This window comes from Phyllostomus discolor, chromosome 12 (genome assembly GCF_004126475.2).
Source record: "Phyllostomus discolor isolate MPI-MPIP mPhyDis1 chromosome 12, mPhyDis1.pri.v3, whole genome shotgun sequence".
Classification (NCBI taxonomy): Eukaryota; Metazoa; Chordata; class Mammalia; order Chiroptera; family Phyllostomidae; genus Phyllostomus; species Phyllostomus discolor.
In genome coordinates, this window is record NC_040914.2 from 31542517 (window position 1) to 31561484 (window position 18968).

At 52.2% G+C, this 18968-nt stretch overlaps 1 protein-coding gene across 1 annotated transcript in view; it reads left to right on the forward strand.

The window, feature by feature from the left end:
- OCA2 (OCA2 melanosomal transmembrane protein) overlaps positions 1-18968 on the forward strand; it is a 113752-nt gene that overhangs the window by 75944 nt on the left and 18840 nt on the right. Inside the window, exons 17-19 of the mRNA XM_036013546.1 lie at positions 515-572; positions 3991-4099; positions 9553-9680. Of these exons, the coding sequence (XP_035869439.1) occupies positions 515-572; positions 3991-4099; positions 9553-9680 (295 nt within the window). The remainder of the gene's footprint in view (positions 1-514; positions 573-3990; positions 4100-9552; positions 9681-18968) is intronic.

Here is an 18968-nt window from a genome sequence, read left to right on the forward strand (position 1 = left end):
GCGATATAAGAGAGAAGCATTGATTGGTTGCTTCTCACATGCTCACTGACCGGGGATCGAACCCACAACCTAGGCATGTGCCTTAACCTGGAATCAAACCCACAACTTCTTGGCATATAGGACAATGCTCCAACCAACTGCGCTACACCTGCTGGGCCGAAAGTGGCATTTCTTTTACTTCAGAAAAGTAGAGAGTAAACTGAGGAAAGCAAGGGCGGCTTAGCATCCGTTACTCCTTTTCCACATTTTGGCCGGTGTTCCGATGTGCCCTGGGCTCACACTCACACACATTCCATCCAATGGTCCCATCACTTCCGTGTGTTGTTTTTCCTTGGAAATACAGAGTGAGCATCTTGCCCAGCCCATAAACCCAGCTCCACCGGCTGCTTTCCACATGCCCTGGCAGGTGTCCCAGTGGGCAGCATCCAGCCCACCAGGAGCTGCTGGCCACGCCTTGCTGATGTCACTAATCAATATCACCAGGAAGATAATGAGTTTCCTTGTTCTGTTTCAGACAAATCTCACAGGAAGATAAGAATTGGGAGACCAATATCCAGGAGCTGCAGAAAAAGGTACCGTGGTTTCTTTTCTTGGGGATTTTTTTTCTTTCCTTTTTTTTAAAAAAGATTTTATTTGTTTATTTTTAGACAGAGAGGAAGGGAGGGAGAAAGAGAGAGAGAAATATCAGTGTGTAGTTGCCTCTGGAGCTCCCCCTACTGGGGGCATGGCCTGCAACTCAGGCATGTGCCCTGACTGGGAATCGAACTGGTGACCCTTTGGTTTGCAGGCTGGCGCTCAATCCACTGAGCCACACCAGTCAGGGCAATTTATTTCTTTTTATTTCCTTTTTTCTTCATTTTCCATTGTTAACACTATTGCAGGTGTGCCCCTTCTCTCCTTTGCTCCCCTCCTTCCAGCCCCGGCTCCCCCTTCCCCCCGCCCTTACCACATTATTGCATAAATATTCTTTGGCTGACCCTTCCCCTTCTTTCATCCAGCCTCCTCCCCCTTCCCTCTGACAGCTGTCAGTCTGTTTCCTGTGTCCATGCCTCTGTGTCTATTTCATTCATCAGTTGATTTTGTTCATTAGATTCCATGTGAGTGAGATCAGGTGGTATTTGTCTTTCTCTGACCGGCTTATTTCACTTAGCACAATACTGTCCAGGCCCACCCACGCTGTCGTGAAGGGTAAGCGTTCCGTCTGTTACAGCCGAGTCCTCTTCCATTATGTGACTCACCGCGTGAAGAGGGTCAGGTCCTCTCTTTGCTGCACATGAAATTATAACGGAAAATCATCTCTCTTTTTACTCCGGTAATTGTACACAAGGCATGAGCTATTTCCAGGAGTTAATGGGAAAGATATTTTCTGAATTGGGCATGTGTCTTTTTCCTCCCAAGCCAAAGGGGAAACCCTTTATCTTCTCTTGGAGGTGGTGCTGCCCTTCCTGTGGCTGAGGCAGCTTCGGGGAAGTCTGGCTCTCTGGGGCTCACAGGCGGCGGGGTGGGGTGGCTCCCCGAGTGTGAGTGAGGAGGCGGGGGCCGAGGAAGGCATTAGGGGTAAGAAGGACGTGTGTGTGTTCCATCCTGTGGCTCCAAGCGCTGGAGGCAAGGCTGGTTTGGGCATTTTTGCTCCACTTCCAGCCTCAGTGGATTTCCCAGCCCACCCAAGGACACACGGTGCCCCGTCCCAGCCGGCCGAGATCCACTCGGCATCTGCTGGGGCTCACGGGTCGTTTTAGGACATTTTAAATCCATGCAGTTTCTTTCCTGGGGAGAGATCGAACACCCACTCGTTAAAGATGATGGGAACGTTTTGTCCTTGGCCGAAGGAGATGCGGGTGTTGGGGTCCTGGTGGGTGATGCGTTCTTGGGGGGTTTGGGGCTTGCGGTCCCTCCTCCCAGCTCTGTCCTGTTCAGACGGTCAGTGTTAGGGAAGAAGGAGCGGCTGTGACCCTTTTCCTGGCTCCAGGTTTACCGAGGCCCTGCCCGCCCCGCCAGCCCGAGTGGCTGAGCCCGCGGGTTGGGAAGGAGACCAAGTCCTCTCTGAGACTGGGGGCCGAGGACCAGGGAGGGGGGAGGGAGAACGAAGCGCTGGCCCCTGCCTTCCCAGATGACAGCCCGAGGAAGGACCCGACAGACATCTGACATAACAGACCAGCTCCGGCTGTGTGGGACCGTCTCTGCTCCGCCCGCCGGCATCCCTCCAATCCTGTCCCAGAGCACGGGGCTCAGGCCCGCCCTCCCTCAGGCCACGCCTCCCCTTGCGCCTGGCCAGGGTCCTTCCCCTTGCCTCCTGGGTCACCGCCACAGAGGACTCAGCCAGCGAAGCCGGTCCTCCTTGGACAGACGTGGGATGGGGGGTGGGGCGGGGCGGTGGCTGGACCATGAGTGGAGTCAGAGGCCAGGGGAGGGGGACGGAGGCCCAGGTGGTGACCCCACCACCTTTGAGCAGAGGGCAGGGCCGCAGCCAGAGCCTTTGCCACATGGCTGGATATGCTTGTGTTGTTTTCTTGTTATTTCATTCATTAAAAAAAAGATTTTATTTATTTATTTTTAGAGAGAACAGGAAGGGAGGGAGAGAGAAAAGGAAACATCCATGTGTGGTTGCCTCTCAGGCGCCCCCTACTGGGGACCTGGCCCACAACCCAGGCATGTGCCCTGACTGGGAATTGAACCAGTGACTCTTTAGTTCACAGGCTAGTGCTCAATCCACTGAGCCACACCAGCCAGGGCTATTTTTGTTTTAAATCCTCACTTGAGGATATGAGAGAGACAGACAGAGACACAGAGAGAGACAAACAGATAGAGAAAGAAACATCAATCAGTGGCCTCCTGTACGCCCCCAACTGGAGATTGAACCTGCAGTATAGATACGTGCCCTGCCTGGGAGTCGAACCTGTAACCTTCTGGTGCACAGCGCGATGCTCCAACCATCTGAGTCACCTGCCAGGCCTGCTTGTGATGTTTATGCAGCAATGTGACCTGCGTGAGCAGAGAAGCCAAGAGACAACCTGAACACCTGCCTCCGTTTCCATGTCTGTGCTCACACCTGTATCTATGTACCTATCCCTGTGCCCACACCCATGGCTAGATGTCTGTGTGTGCCTGAGACAGACAGGCAGACGGATGTGCCCTGGGACTAACCTCAGAAAGGACACAGCCCGATTGTCAGTTGACACCGTGGAGCACGATTCTCACCCTCGTGGCTTGGGGACCTCACTCCCTGCCGCAGCCCCGCACAGCCGTGGCCTTTCAGCACAGCCCCCGTGGGGGACCTGGCCCCGTCTCACTCCATGGCCCAGGCCCGCCAGCCACAGGTCCGCCCCTCCTAGGTTAGTGAAGCTGCCACAGAGCAGAGAGCACCTTCTGGCTCTTTCTTTCCTCCCCACACAACTGGGGCAGGCTCCCATGGGTGTCATCCTACCAAGTAGAAGAGACTTGAATGCCTACCAGGGCCCCCGTGATGTTGCACGAAAGGACCCAACAGGGAACTTCAGCAGGAATCATGCCGTTGAAGGAACAGGCAACCCTCGGCAATGCCGGGAGTGAGGACGTGCAGGGAGGGAGGGAGATTCGCCCTGGAGGGCAACGAGCACACGGAACCTGCAGAAATGCACGTGTGTCTTGAGGGGCCGGGTCCCTGGGCCTCACGTGGCGTCTCCCCAGTGGCCTTGCCGATGCCTCTCCTCCCTCCCACACTGGGGCTGGGACCAGTGTGACGTGCTCGGTGTCCCAGTGAAAAGCCCTTTAGCCAGGTGTCCACAAAAGGCTCGCATTGCATTTGAAAGTTGCCATGTTTATTTTCTATACGGATTTTGAATGCTCTCATCCCAAATCTGCACAGTTCTCCTCAGAACACATTTCCTCCTCCTCTGCTTTCAAGTTCAAGACCTTTCCGTTCTCACCCTAAGGAGAACTTGGCAGCGACTCGGGCCGTGTGGGACAGTGGCCACGTGGCAGGAGTCAGAGCAGCCTTGTCCTCTCTCTCAGCACAGGATATCGGACAGGATCCTGCTGGCCAAGTGCCTGGTGGTGCTGGGCGTCGTCATCCTCATGTTCTTCCTCAACTCCTTCGTCCCCGGGGTCCATCTTGACTTAGGTGAGTCTCGTTGCTGTCGGTGGGTTTTGTTGCTACGCTTTGCACTTGACCTCACAGCCGGAAAGAGAGGTTTCCAGCTCCTTCTCAGACCCTGGTGATGCGGCGGGGCCAGCGAGGGCAGAGGTGGAGGGTGGCTGGCCTTCCAGGGGACGGGGACAGTCTTTCTCTCCCTCTCTTTCTCCCTTCCTTACCTCTGTTTAAAAATAAAAAAAATCTTAAAAAAAGAAATATTATACTTATTTATTTTTTTAGAGAGAAGGGGAGGGAGAAAGAGAGGGAGTGGAACATCAATGTGTGGTTGCCTCTCATGCGCCCCCTACTGGCGACCTGGCCCATAACCCAGGCATGTGTCCTGACTGGGAATCGAACTGGTGACCTTTTGGTTCTCAGGCAGATGCTCAATCCACTGAGCCACAGCCCGGGTGGTAACACATCTTTATACTGTTCCAGGAGAAGGACCCCTCCTACCCTCACAACACAGGAAGTCACGGTGGCAGGGCCAGAGTTTCCCCAGCCTCCTGTCCGTCTCAGATCGTGCCTCTGTTCCTGTCCTCAGAGCCACCTGCCCCCAGAGGTTTCTCTTCTCTCCCTTTCACTGTGACGCTGTCACATTCCACGGTCTGAGCCCCCTGTCAGGGTCTAGGGTCGGTCCTCACCTGAGACGCAGTTGCCAGCAGATGGCGCTGTGATATCTTGTGAACCCGGCACCCTCTCAGGTTGTGGGAACACGTTGCATTTTCCTGAGTTTTTTCTGATTGACTTGACAGGTATCTCCATGAGTGCCATTATTAATATTTTTAAAACAATGGATAGATGATGTATACACTTTTTTAAAGATTTTATTTATTTATATTTAGAGAGGGAAGGGAGGGAGAAAGAAAGAGAGAGAGAAACATCAATGTGCAGTTGCTGGGGGCCGTGGCCTGCAACCCTGGCATGTGCCCTGACTGGGAATTGAACCTGCGATGCTTTGGTTTGCAGCCCGCACTCAATCCACTGAGCTACGCCAGCCAGGGCATTCATTATTAATATTTTTAATTAAAAAATTTTACCCTCACCCAAGGACATGCTTATTGATTTTAGAGAGAGGGGAAGGGAGGAAGAAGGAGAGAGAGAAACATGGAGGTGAGAGAGAAACATCGATTGGTTGCCTGTTGCACACGCCCCGGCCAGGGACCAAACCCACAACCCAGGCACGTGCTCTGACTGGGAATGAAACCCTCGACCTTCTGGTGTATGGGATGATGCTCCAATCCCCAGAGCTATGCCAGCCAGGGCTCTTGGGAGGTCATTGTTTAATTAACTTGAAACACAACCGCTTCCAAAATCCGCCCCCTGTGAAGGGTAGATTTATGAGGAAGATGAATTTCAGGTGGCAGCAGGGCATCTCTGCTTTAACCAAAGCTTTGCGCATGGCGTGCTTTCAAAAGTGGGCTCTGCTATTTAAAAATCTTTTTATCACAACTTGCTTTGCTGAAACATTTGACGGGATATAACTTCTGTAGAAAGAAAAACCCCTCCCCTTTGTCCACTAGACGGAGAACATGGCTGGGCCTTAGTTATCCACGGCACAGCACGGCCTTTTGGGTCCTTGGCTCCCGCTGGAATTGTTAGAGTGTGACTCAGTTTCCCTTTGCTGTCATGCGCAGAAAGCTCCTTTTCTGGTCTCGTGTGTAGCCCATGATGCACAGTCCTTTGCCTGCATGCCCGGCTTTCTACTTCGCTGCCACAGCCTCTCAGGATGTATCGCCTTAAGGAATCTCACATCCAGTTTGCCAGGTGGCCTGCCCTTGGCTGTCAGGTGACAGGTGTTCTCTGTCCCCACCTGGGAGCTGATCCACAGGATCCTGGGGTAAGAAGAAAGAGTGCAAAGCTGGAGTGTTAAAAATGTCATGGATTTTACTGTATTGGGTGGATTAAGTCTATAAATTACAGGTGCGGCCTAATTATTTTTAATTTCACTTCAGACATAGTTTAACATTATAAACCTTTAGTCACTATAGGAATATTAGGTGGTATTAAGCAAATATAATAAAACTGGCATTGGTGGGCAGAGGGGTTCTGAACAGATCCTTTTGCTCAGTGTCCGCAGATTATTTTGTTTCTAATTTTATTTGAGGTTCCACTTTTAAGAACAGTAGCCTGCACTGGAAAAAATAAAAGATGTTTGGGAGTTTGCATGAGTTTTATTAGCATTTGGCAGTGGTCTTTATATAAATAGCAATATTTAAAAAATCTTTTACTTTTATTGATTGATTGAGAGAGAGAGAAAGAAAGATCAGTTGCCTCCTGTAAATGTCCTGACTGGGGATCGAACCCGCAACCTTTTGGTGTATGGGACGATGCTGCAACCCACTGGGCAACCTGGCCAGAGTGATACTTAGGGGTTGTCACCTCACCACGTACCCAGGAGGCTCAGTTGTTACACACAGGTCTCTAGTCCCTCCCTGAAACTCTTGGTACCAGATACGTTTCAAAATTCAGATATTTTGTTTGTATTCTACAAACACAGTTCACTGCCCATACTGAATGGTAGGAAATGCAACAGCACCTGCCCTGAGAGGCCCAGCGCCCACTCCCCGTGATTCCGGCATTTGTATTTCCACAGCGAAACCTGACCATGTGTACGAGGTGGGGGAGCAAAGACCACACATGACCTCATTTCGATTCAAGTCAGGCGTTACTGAATTTTGACAGAAGCTTATAGAAAAGGTGCTCTTCTGACCTGATTCTAGAATCGCAGGTAGCTGATTAGGAGACTGTAAAAAGTATCCGTGAGCTGGCTTCAACACGTGGACTTTGGCCTTAAAATTTATCCCCTTGATTAGCGATTTCCCAGGCCTCCTTGGTTTGATAATTAATTCAGAGCCTCCCCCTAGCTTCTCTCACAATGTGTTTGATTAGATTTCGGTTCTGGAGGTCTTTCTGTGATTATATTTCCCTGATTATGGTTTCGAGATTGCGGGCATCCCTTGGTGTCCCGCTGTCCAGTAATTTCCCTGTGGTCTCTGTGAAGGTATTTTCAGCTACCTGATCAGCCTCAATCAAAATCAGATTGTCAGGATGATACCTCGCTAAGTGGCAGATGCCGGGCCATGGGGCCCTGGGGTGGCAGACTCAGAAGCCGAAAGGCTGTCTCTTTAAGGGAGAGGTTCCTCCTTAAACAAAACACTCTGTTCTCTTTTCCTAGCCTCCTGCTCTCGTTCTTTTTTTGGTCTTTTGTTGTTCATGGAAGAACCATGATAGTCGCATTTGTAGTCTTATTTTTTTTTCCTGATTTATAGGGTCTCAATTTCAGCCACACAGAGAGAAGAGATTATTTTGTTTATTTTTAGAAAGAGGGGAAGGGAAGGAGAAAGAGAGGGAGAGGAAACATTGGTGTGTGAGAGAAACATCAATCAGTTGTCTCTCTTGCGCCCCCAGCTGGGGACCTGCCCACAATCCAGGCATGTGCCCTGACTGGAATCGAACTGGAGACCCTTTGATTCACAGGCTGGCGCTCAGTCCACTGAGCCACACCAGCCAGGGTGAGAAAAGGCTGTTTTGAACTCCCAATTCCTTGGTGTGGAGTCTAGTTGGCCCAAGTTGGGTTAGCTTCCTTTCCTAACCAGAAATTGTGACTAGCAGGACAGAGGCCACCAGGTCCAACATGACTTAGAGTGGCTGGAGGTGTAGTGCTTAGAGAAAAGAGGCTATTGCAAGCTGGACAGATGTCCCCCAAACTCCCTAATGTGTTTCCTAAGCCCACTAACTTCTAGTAAGTAAATAACTTCAATTAACTCATTCATTTATTTATCCAGCTGTTCATTCATGAGCCACCCTTGCAGGCTGGTCCAGAGACCCCTGCCCTCATCAGTGCCCCCTCCGAGGGGGGCTGGGTCTGTGCAGACTCATGACAAATGCAGTGAGGACTGTTCAGCTAAGTAAGACGCTGAGCTTCAGAGCACTCACAGCCTGACGTACAGGCCGGTGAGGGTACCGAGTGGTACAGCCTGGTGTGTGACTTCCAGAAGCAGGGTGGAGATGAACTGGGACAGGTGTTCAGGTAAAAGAGAGGTAGGTTAGGAGGGGGAAGGAAATGGAGGTGGAGGAGGAGGAAAAGGAGGGGCAGGAGGAGGGGGAGGAAGAGGAGGAAGAAGTGGAGAAGAAGGGGGGAGGAGGAAACGCAGGAGGGTGGAGGAAAAGGAGATGGAGGGGGAGGAAGTGGAGGAGGGAGAGGAAGAAGAGGAAGAATACAGGGAAGGAGTGTAGGAGGATGAGAAGGAAAAGGAGGAAGAAGGAAAGGAAGTGGAGGAGGGGGAGAGGAGAGGAGGAAGATGGGGAGGAAGAGGAGGAGGAGGGAGGAAGAAGTGGATGGGGGAAGGAAGAGGAGGAGGAAGATGAGAAAGAAGAGGAGGAGGGAGAGGAAGTGGAGGAGCAGGGAGGAGAGAGGAGGAGGAAGTGGACGAGGGGAAAGGAAAAGGAGGAGGAAGAGGAAGAGGAGGAAGAGCAGGCTGAGGAGATCACATCCAGGTGAATGGACAAGGAAACGCCTCTCACAGAAGGCAGCATGTGACGTGGCTTGGACGCAAGCGTGGTCGGTCAGAAGTGTCTGGCGGAGCGAAAGGCTGCAACCACAAGGTGCAAGTTGAGCCACTACAAGGAAGCAAGCGAAGCCTGTGGCGCTCACTTGCTGTGAAAACACGGCAACCCAGGCCCATGACGGCCCGCAGTGTGAGCCCGTGATGGGACCGCGGCGCCCCATGAGGCGGGCCAGCAGCAGCCTCGCGTCATCACTGTCCCACTGCGCTCAGATACTCAGCAGCCCACCGGATGGGTCTATGACTCAGAGCCCTTGACCTTGTTGTCTCCTATGGCACATCGTCTGACCTTGAACATAGACTGGTAAGGGGAAAACGTTACGTTGCCGCAGGGACTGCGGTGTTGTAATCTACAACAACAGTTGTCACTCCAGCCCTGGCTGGCGTAGCTCAGTGGATTGAGCGCAGGCTGTGAACCAAAGCATCGATTCCCAATCAGGGCATATGCCTGGGTTGCAGGCCACGGCCCCCAGCAACTTCACATTGATATTTCTCTCTCTCTCTTTCTCCCTTCCCTCTCTAAAAAAATAAATGAATAAAATCTTTAAAAAAAAGAGTTGTCACTCCGCAGGGGGCAATGTTTGGATCTTGGGGTCATGACCGGATTCAGGTGTTGGGTGGGCCTGCCACCCACTGTTTCGCTGCTGTCACTCTGACTTGGCCTTGGTGCTCACTCTCTGCTCACGTGCCTTTGTCTTGAACGCCCTTTCGTTCCTCACCCGAGACGTTGGATTCACCCTTAAGGTCCCTGCAAAATATCACCTTATGGCGAGACCCGGTCACGGTTACCACATCGAGTCACTCTTTCTGGGTGTTCCTGCATTTTTTTTTTTAAACACACTACAGCTCTATGTCCCTTTATTTGTCTTTCAGGGTGGATCGCTATTCTGGGTGCCCTCTGGTTGCTGATTTTAGCTGATATCCACGATTTCGAGATCATTCTGCACCGAGTGGAGTGGGCAACGCTTCTGTTCTTTGCAGCGCTCTTTGTTCTGATGGAGGTGAGACTTCAGGACTTATGCAGAATGACCTTTCACCTAGTTTTTATATTTTATATTTTATTCAGTAAATGAAGGAAGTCGAAGTCTTTCACTACGTGGAGAATGATGGAGGTTGTAATCAGACTATTTTTTTTTAAAAAGATTTTATTTATTTACTTTTAGAGAAAGGGGAAGGAAGGGAAAAAGAGAGGGAGAGAAACATCAGTGTGTGGTTGCCTCTCATACACCCCCTACTGGCAACCTGGCCCACGACCCAGGCATGTGCCCTGACTGGGAATAGAACCAGCGACCCTTTGGTTTGCAGGCGGCACCCAGTCCACTGAGTCACACCAGCCGGGGCTAATTAGACTATTTTAAGTTAACCCTGTTTTTTTTTTTTAGTCTCAGCCACCTGAATATTTCTGATAAAAAAAAAGGCTTGATTGCCAGTGGGTTCCCCCCTACCCACATTATCTTTGGGGTTTGTCAAATTGTTCTCAATTCATTTCCCATAAAGTAGAATTTGCTCTAAGTGGGGTTTGGGGCCAAATGACTTCTTACAGCTAGTTTACTGGGTAACAGCTTGGTCATCTACTGCATTTTGTGTAACATTTGTTACATATTCTATAGCATCGTGGAAAAGGTTGCCTTGGAGAAAAGAGTGAATAACATGTACTGTTCCAGTTGTAGTTGTTACAAAATCATTCCCAAAGCGTCTCAGTCTTTTTTTAAAAGATTTTATTTATTTATTTTTAGAGAGGGATGGGGGAGAGGGAGGGAGAGAGAGAGAGAGAGAGAGAAAGAGAGAGAGAAACATCAATGTGCGGTTGCTGGGGGCCATGGCCTGCAACCCAGGCATGTGCCCTGACTGGGAATCGAACCTGCGATGCTTTGGCTTGCAGCCCATGCTCAATCCACTGAGTTATGCCAGCCAGGGTGTGTCTCAGTCTTGAGACTTGATTTATAAACCTGGGCCCTCCTCAGATGCACAGGTTTAGTGATGTTGAAGTTCCCTCACGTTCTCCAAATGTCTCACACTGGTCCCCTGAACTTATAGATGATAAACCCACTTGTTCGTAATCCTCTCTGGGTGAAAACCTTCCCGCTTGTCCTTTCTCACTGTTTGTGAGTCAGGTCCTGTGACTGTGAGGCTTTCGTGACTTTGCCCACGGTGGACAGTGTAGATGTAGCCGTGTGACTCCCGTGGCCCCGCCCCCCCTCATCTCCCAGGAAGCTGCGAGTTATACTCCGCATCCTCTGTTCCCTCCTCAGAAATGTCACCTTTTCTCTTCCAAGTGTCCTGTCCACACTGAGCACATCGAGTGTGGAGGGAAGAGTCCTGGTTACTGGTTTCATGACTTTGGAAGTCTCCGCCGAAATGACACGTTTGCTCCAGGTGTCCATTGCTATTTCATTGGGGTTTTGGCATATTTTTCTCAACTTTATACCTTGTGTTGACTGGGTAGAAACTGGAGTATTTATTTACTTATTTAAGAAAGAGGGGAAGGGAGAGAAAAAGAGAGGGAGAGAAACATCGACATGAGAGAGAAACATCAATTGTTTGCTTCCTGTACGCACCTTGACCAGGGATCAAACTTGCAACCCAGGCATGTGCCCTGACAGGGAACCGAACCGGTGACCTTTTGCTCTACAGGACAACGCCCAACCCACTGAGCCACACTGGTCGGGGCTGTATTCAGTTTTTTTTTTTAACTGTAGAAATGTACTATATGGTAAAAGTAATGTTAAATTTAAATGAAACAATACCTACTACACATTAATCACATCACAGCGGTCCTGTGCTGACATTTAATTTTTTTTAAAGATTTTATTTATTTATTTTTAGAGAGGGAAGAGAAGGAGAGAGAGAGAAACATCAATGTGTGGTTGCTTGGGGCCATGGCCTGCAACCCAGGCATGTGGCCTGACTAGGAATCAAACCTGAGACACTTTGGTTCGCAGCCCGAGCTCAATCCACTGAGCTATAATTTTTTTTTTGTTTTTATGTGTTTTTCTCCACATGGTTTTGTTTATGCTTCTAATTTCTTTTAACATTTAGAGCATTTCTTGGAAGTGGATTTTTTTTTTCAGAAAGCAACCAGCAATTATTTTCACAATATTTATGGCCCATTTGTGTTTTTCCTGTTCTAACAAAGATTTTCCATGCATAAGCTTGCTTTCCTAGAATAACTCACAGTTAATAGTGTGTTGACCTGCTTTCGGATGTACCGGCCTTTTAAACTGCAGATGAGTGAACGGAGAATTGCGAGGCAATCAATTTGGCATTGATTTTTGTGAGCACAGGGAGCCCGAGATCCAGGGAGTGTCAGCTGCTTTTAGCTTTGCTTCATATTTCTCTCTAGTTCTCACAAGGTTCTCAGAGCTCTTTTTGCATAATTATGTTTCAGACTTGCATGTTTCCCTCCATCTCATGTTTTCTTATTTATTTATTTATTTTTAGAGAGAGGAGAAGGGAGGGAGAAAGAGAGGGAGAGAAACATCAAGGTGTGGTTGCCTCTTGCACGCCCCCTACTGGGGACCTGGCCCGCAACCCTGGCATGTGCCCTGACTGGGAATCAAACTGGTGACTCTTTGCTTCGCAGGCCAGCAGTCAGTCCACTGAGCCACACCAGCCAGGGTTCATGTTTTCTTACAAAATATTTTTTTCCATGGAGAGACCATTACAGACTGTTACTTGAAAATGCTGTGGGACTCTTATCCACTGTTTGGGTACCACTAGGAGGCTCTCTCAGGCACAGAAGTGACCACCAATACACATTTTAAGAGCATTTGATGAGCCCTGACCTGCATGGCTTAGTTGGTTGAGCGTCATCCTGAAGAGGGAAAGGTCACTGGTTGAATTCTTAGTCAGGGTTAAGATTTTGTTCCAGGTCGGGGCATGCATGGCAGCCAATCAATGTTTTTCTCCCTCTCTTTCTCCTTCCCTCTCTTTCCAAAAATAAATAAATAAAATCTTTTTTTAAAAGATTTTATTTATTTATTTTTAGGGAGGGGAGGGAGGGAGATAGAAATAGAGAGAGAGAGAGAGAGGGAGAGAAACATCAATGTGAGGTTGCTGGGGGTTATGGCCTGCAACCCAGGAATGTACCCTGGCTGGGAATCGAACCTGGGACACTTTGGTTCCCAGCACACGCTCAATCCACTGAGCTAAGCCAGCCAGGGCCAAAATCTTTAAAAAAGAGATAATTTGATGAGTCCCCACTTTCCACTTTTAAAATTTATTCCTTTTTCTCTTTTATCCAGTATTGCATTCAAAGTACCAGTCACTAGGAGAAACTTGAAGGTCTGGCTAAGCAGGAGAGATTTTAGCTGATTGTACGATTGCTTTTCTTATTTGGAGGCTCCAGGAAGCAAATCCTATTCCTTTCCTTCCTGTCTTCCTTTTCCGCTCCGGTTGCTGTGATCTTTCTTTCTTCATTTTATTCTCTTGCTTGTTTTGACGTCTTTCCTCCTTTTCATTTCTGTCTCCAATCCCTTGGGCACCTCGTAATTTCCCCCTCGTTTCTGAGAAATCTTTGGACTTTTAAACGTGATGTTCCGAAGTGTGATCGACTCTTTATTCCTCCTTGTTTTTTGTTGATGTGTGGTTTCTGATGGTGGATGACTGCATTTCCAAATGCCTGCTGGAGCATGTCTCACTCGTGTTGAAGCGTGAACTTGAAGTTGTCTTCTGCTTTGTGGACAGTTTCGGAAGGGGGTTTTCCTCGGTCAATATGAGTTCACTTTCAAATCCTTACGTCGTCTTGCGAGCTCTGTATACACAACTTCATTTTTCTGGTGTAAATGTACTGCTATTGGGTTTGCCTGTTTATTTCGTGTCTGTTTTTTTTTTTTTTTCTTAACAATGGCTATCGCATGGCACCCTCTTCTGTTTGCTGTGCAAAGTGTGGGTGCTTTGGAGTTGACCCCCCTAGGACCACTTGGTAGCCACAAAGAAGAGCGTCTCTCGCTCTGGACCTCACCGTCTGCCGGCCCTTCTCTGTGCTCACTCGGGTTTGTCTCGGTAAAGCCTCGTGGGGAAGCAGGAGGAGATCGTGGGTCAGGCCTTGGCGCCGGGTTCTTTTCCAATTTTACAGATACTTTGCTGGTTGGGTGTTCTCTGTGTTCAGGCATGTGGGCGGCCTGGTTTTGTGTAGCTCGTTTTCCCTTCTTGTTTCTTCCCTGACCCGTTGGGGAGGGAATTTGGAAGTCATGCTGTTCTATCAGTGCGGTGTGTCCCCAGCTACTCCCGTCGCCAGTGTCTAGAAGGGAACCAGTGTCCCTCAATCTCCTAATGCTAATGCGAAGCTGGGCGCGCGGAGGCCTGAGCCGGGTCGCAGTGTCCGGCCTCCAGCCCGGGGCGGTGGTGGCTGCGGACGCGCGTCCCGGAGCCCCGAGGCCCGAGGCTGGGAGTCTCCCTGTAACTTTGCAACTCCATGTTCCCCTCGTGTGTGGGGACGGGCCCTTGGCAGCAGAAGGCACTCGACACTCGCGTGCCCTGAGCTCGGATGACCAGGGAGGCAGTTTCCTGCCAGGTCTCTGCCCACCTGGAGCCGGCGCGCCGGCCCGTAGGCCCGGCAGGGTGCGCAGCTTGGGCACCCCTGCGCGCTCCCACACCGGACCCCACAGCGCAGTGCCTTGAGTCGCCCGGGGTCTGGGTCGCGGTGAATCCGCCCTCAGCGCCATGCGATCCCTCGTCTTTCAAGGGCAGTCGAAGCGTCTCCTCCGGAAAGGCTGGTTCCCCAAGGTGTTGCGCCCACGATGGCGAGGCCCCCCTGCGGGCTGCTCCCCCAAAAGACCTCCCTGCCCCGAGCGCAGGGCCTCTGCCTGGCTGGCCGGGGCCCGTGCCGACCAGGTCACGGGCTTAGGATCCGAGGAATGGAAGGGGCGACCCGGGTCCTGCCCGGCGTCCGCCAGCCGGGGTCCTGGGGAGGAGCGAGTCTCCGCGGAGGCTCCGCGTCCGCAGGAAATCGGACGGAGCTGCGACTTGGACTCGCGCGGAAGCGGAATAAAGGGCGAGACAGAATTTAAGACTCCGACGGCGTCAAGTTGAACGGAGCGTCCTCCAGCCGTGGAGCCGGCGCCCACAGTGTGAGGACACCTGTCTTTGGAAACGTCCCCTCCTCGGGGCGCGGACACCCGTGCTTCCCGTTATTCTGAGGGGACGACGGGAAGAGTGGTTTCCAGACACCGTGGGATGAAATGTTAACTTTCCTCTGGAACGAAAAGACACCTTCTTATGTATAGTGTTCTGCGAATACTAAAAATCAATTGCTTAGCTTCAGAAAGTGGGCCACGGTAATAACGCACGTGCCAACAGGTCCCCCCCCCCCCCCCTAGTTTTCTATCAGGACCGGGCTTCCATGCCTCTGGACCGTCCCAAAGGACTTAAGAGGGGCCCTGCGCCCCGGCTGGGCTGCAGGGGCAGGTGGGGGTGGGGCAGGGCAGGGGCCGAGACAGGCGGGGCGGCCCTTGGGGCACAGGGATTTCCCAGGGGTTCTCTTTCCGTAATAGAGGGCCATTCTAGCGAGTGGGTGGGGGTTGGAAATTACTCCAACCCTCCTTCCACCTTCCAGAGGACACGTTCTGAGCTCTTTTGCACTCAGGTTTTGAGCGTAACCAGAGCTGTGCTGAGGTGTGTGGGGGGGGAAGCTCTGAGCCCTGCAGGATTTAACCAAGAAGCGAGAGCCCGGCTCAGGGCCCGGAAAGGGAGCCGTGGGTGGTGCATGCTATCACCGTGGGTGTTCAGCGCCCGGGGCGGCCGCCGTGCGGTCCTCTGGAGCAGCGGTGACACGCGGGGCGATTGCTGAGGGCCCGGATTCACGGGGAAAGTCTGCTTTGCGGTTAACGTGACAGCCGCAGCCGCAGCTGCAGCCAGGGGCGGGCGGTGCTGCGGGCCTTCCCGCGCCGACCCGCTCCACGCCCGCGGCAGCCACCAGGGGGCGCCAGACGCTCACACAGGCTCTCGGGGCCGGCGCCTCTTTTGTCGTCCCTGCTTGCTGTCGGGTGTTGAGAAGCCACCCCACTGTCCCTGTCGCAGGGCCTCAGTGCTGGGGGTGGAGAATGCCAGTTCTGCAGGCCACCAGCAGGTGACCAGGTGCCCCGGCCAGGTGCCTGTGTGGGCTCTGGGGCCAGGGCCAGCCACTGGATGTTCAGTTCAACTGGGGAGAAGGAAGGGCAGGTCCTGCCCAGGAACCCACGTGGGGAGCCGGCCACCGAGCTCCCAAATCAAGGCCCGACCCCGGCCGGGGAGGGCTTTCCCTTTCCCCTCGGCCACCGATGGTGGCGGTCCACCACTGCACGGCCCTTCCCGGGTTCAGGGCCTCAGGCTCCACTGGGCGCTGGAGGGGTGTTGTGCCAGGCGGGCCACCGCGTCTCCAGGACCGCCCCCATCCCGGCCGCACGGTCTTCGCTGCAGCTGCAAGAAGAGACACGCTGCCATATTTGCACGTGGCCACTCGCGCAGCTCCTGCTTGTTCTGGGAGGGAGAGGGAAGGAAGGAAGGAAGCTGGGATGAAACAGCCAGGGCGGGTTGCTGATGGCGTTAGAAAACTGGACCCCGATGAAATACAGTCTCACAGAGAGGCAGCAGTGACTCACTGTCCCTGCGAGGAGACCCAGCTGGCGACAAACGGCAGAGGTTGGTGGGAAGTCCGGTGGACGCTGCCTGCAGGGACATGTGGGTCTCGGGGTCACAGGGTGCTGTCGGGTCGGGGGCACTCCTCCGGCACGCCCCCCCTCCCCCAGCACTTGAGCTCTGCTTGGCTGGATTTCTAGGCTGGCTTGTCCCCAAGATGCGGTGGAGAAGCCCAGCCCAGCCCAGCGGGTTAATACCCCAGGCTTATTCTTCCCACCTCTCAGGGCCTGTCTGGGTCTCCCACTGGCTGGACCCAGGAAACCGGAAGACGGGAGAGCTGGGTGGGTAAGGGCAGGAGGCCCAGCTTCCAGGGAGAGTCCGAGGGCCAGCAAGGGGCCCAGTGCGGGCTCTGCCAGCCTGGTCCTTCCCTTGTGCCTGTTAGGGTCTGTTTTTATCCTTGTCCCCAACGAAATCACTTGTCCCAGATGAAGTCACTTGTCCCCAGCTTGAGTCACACAGTATCCATTAGCTACTGTGCAGCATGGGGTGGTGTTGATTCGGTTACCCCTGAAACCTAGGCGTTAGCTGTTTTGCACACAGCGATGGAGACTGGGGGCTAGGGTGGGGAAGACGCAATGAAGTGTGTGACACACAGCTTCTGAGCTCGGCTCCCACAGCCGATTCCTTTTCTCACACCATCCTCTCCTCGCTCTGCTCTGATTGGGTGACTTCGGCTACCTCGTTGTTCGAATGGCTGATTCAGTCCTGTATCATCTACTCTGCCGTGGCTATTTCCTTCATTTCAGTTACTGTATTTTTCGTTTATGCCTGGTTCTAGTTTATACTTTTCTGTCTTTTTGTTGAAGTTCTCACTGAGATCACTGAGCATCTTTCTTTTTTTTTTAAAAGATATTATTTATTGTTAGAGAGGGGAAGGGAAGGAGAGAGAAGGAGAGAAACATCAATGTGTGGTTGCCTCTCACACACCCCCTACTGGGGGCCTGGTCTGCGACCCACACATGTGCCCTGACTGGGAATCGAACCGGCGACCCTTTGGTTTGCAGGCTGGCACTCAATCCACTGAGCCACACCAGCCAGGCCTTCACTGAGCATCTTTCAAACCAGCGTTTTGAACTTTGCATCTGCTAGATTGTCTCTATTTCATTTCGTTCTTTTTCTGGAGTTTTGTTCTGTTCTTTCAGCTGGGGCATATTTCTGTCTCTCCCCATTTTGTCAGCCTCCCTGTGTTTGTTTCTGTGTGTTAAGTAGAGCTGCTCAGTCTTGCAGGCTCAGTAGAGAGTGGCCTTATGTAGTGGGTGTCCTGTGGGATAGCAGGTGTCCTGTGGGGCTCAGCGGGGCAGTCTCCCTGGGCTCCTGAGCAGGGTGCTCCGGGGGTGTCCCTGGTGTGGGTGTGTGCGCCCTCCTGCTGTAGCAGAGCCCTGATCGCTGCTGGCACTGCCGTGGGAGAGACTGACTCTCAGGCCAACTGGCTTGGAGGACTGTCTCCGACTGCGGCGGGCAAATTGCTGTGTAGGGGCTGACCTCACAGAGCGGGATTTGCTTCATCAGGACTCCACTGCCTGCTGAGGCTGCCCTGCAGGTGTGTCATTTGTGGAGGTGGGTGGGTGGAGCTCTGGTGCGCTCTGAAGGTGGCCACCGGGTGTGTTGGTTCTGGGGCCTCTTGGGAAGTGGAGGTCAAGGTCAGCCAATGCCTGTGCCCTGTGCCGGGCCACTTGGTGTGAGCTGCTACAAAGTAATCTGTGTATGGTTGTCACCTGTGCTGGGCTCGGAGGTGTCTGGCAGCGGCCAAACTGTGACCTGACCAGTGGCAGACGGCCACTAGTGCTGGGCCTGGGGCTGCTTAGCAAAAGGTGCAGAGCGTGCCAAGGCTGGATGCTGCTTGCTTCGGGGTTGCGAAGCTTTGAGAGATTTTCGAGAAGTCCACAGCACAGGCCAAGGAAGGCTGTTTGTCTGTCTCAGCCACTGAAAGAGGTTCTTGCCCGTGTGAGAGGTGGGTGGGGTGGGGTCTTAGGGAATCACCAGGATGAGTTTGATGGAGGCTTAGATTTGGTGACCCCCTGCACCTGGGGGCTGGGTGGGGGCAGGGACAGCCAAGGAACAATGGCCTCTGCCGTCACTTCTGTCTGGGAGAAAGCTTCCCCTCTAGCTCTCACCCTGAAGCCAGACAACAGTTCCTTCCCGTATGTCCCTGGTGCCTTTCAACGCTGGAGTTCGGAGTAAGTGAGTTCATGTAAGTCTGTGTGCTGGCCCTTTAAGAGGAACACCTGTGACTCCAGAAGGCTCTGTCTCACTCAGCCATGACCCCTGCTGCTTTTCACAGCCAGAAGTTATACGATGTCTATTCCTGGCTCTGGAACCCTGGGTTGGGGAGCTGTTTTGGAGCTGGGACCCTTTATTTCTTGGGGGGAACCTCTGCAGCTGATATCTCCCTCCTGATTTTGAGCCCCCACACGTGGGTGTGGGGCCAGCTTGTTCAGAGTCTCAGCCCCTGCTCTTGTCTCAACGTGGCTTCTTCCTTCTATCCTTAGCTATAGGACTTCTGTTCATCTAGACTCTAGGTGGCTCTCTGGGTGGGTTGTTCCATCATTTAGTTATTATTCTGATGCAGTCATGGGAGGCTGTGGGTATGGTGTATACCTACTCCACCATCTTTACCGGAAGTCCTTAGTGTAGTATATTGTTTACTTTCCTTTGAATCTGTTGACCCAGTG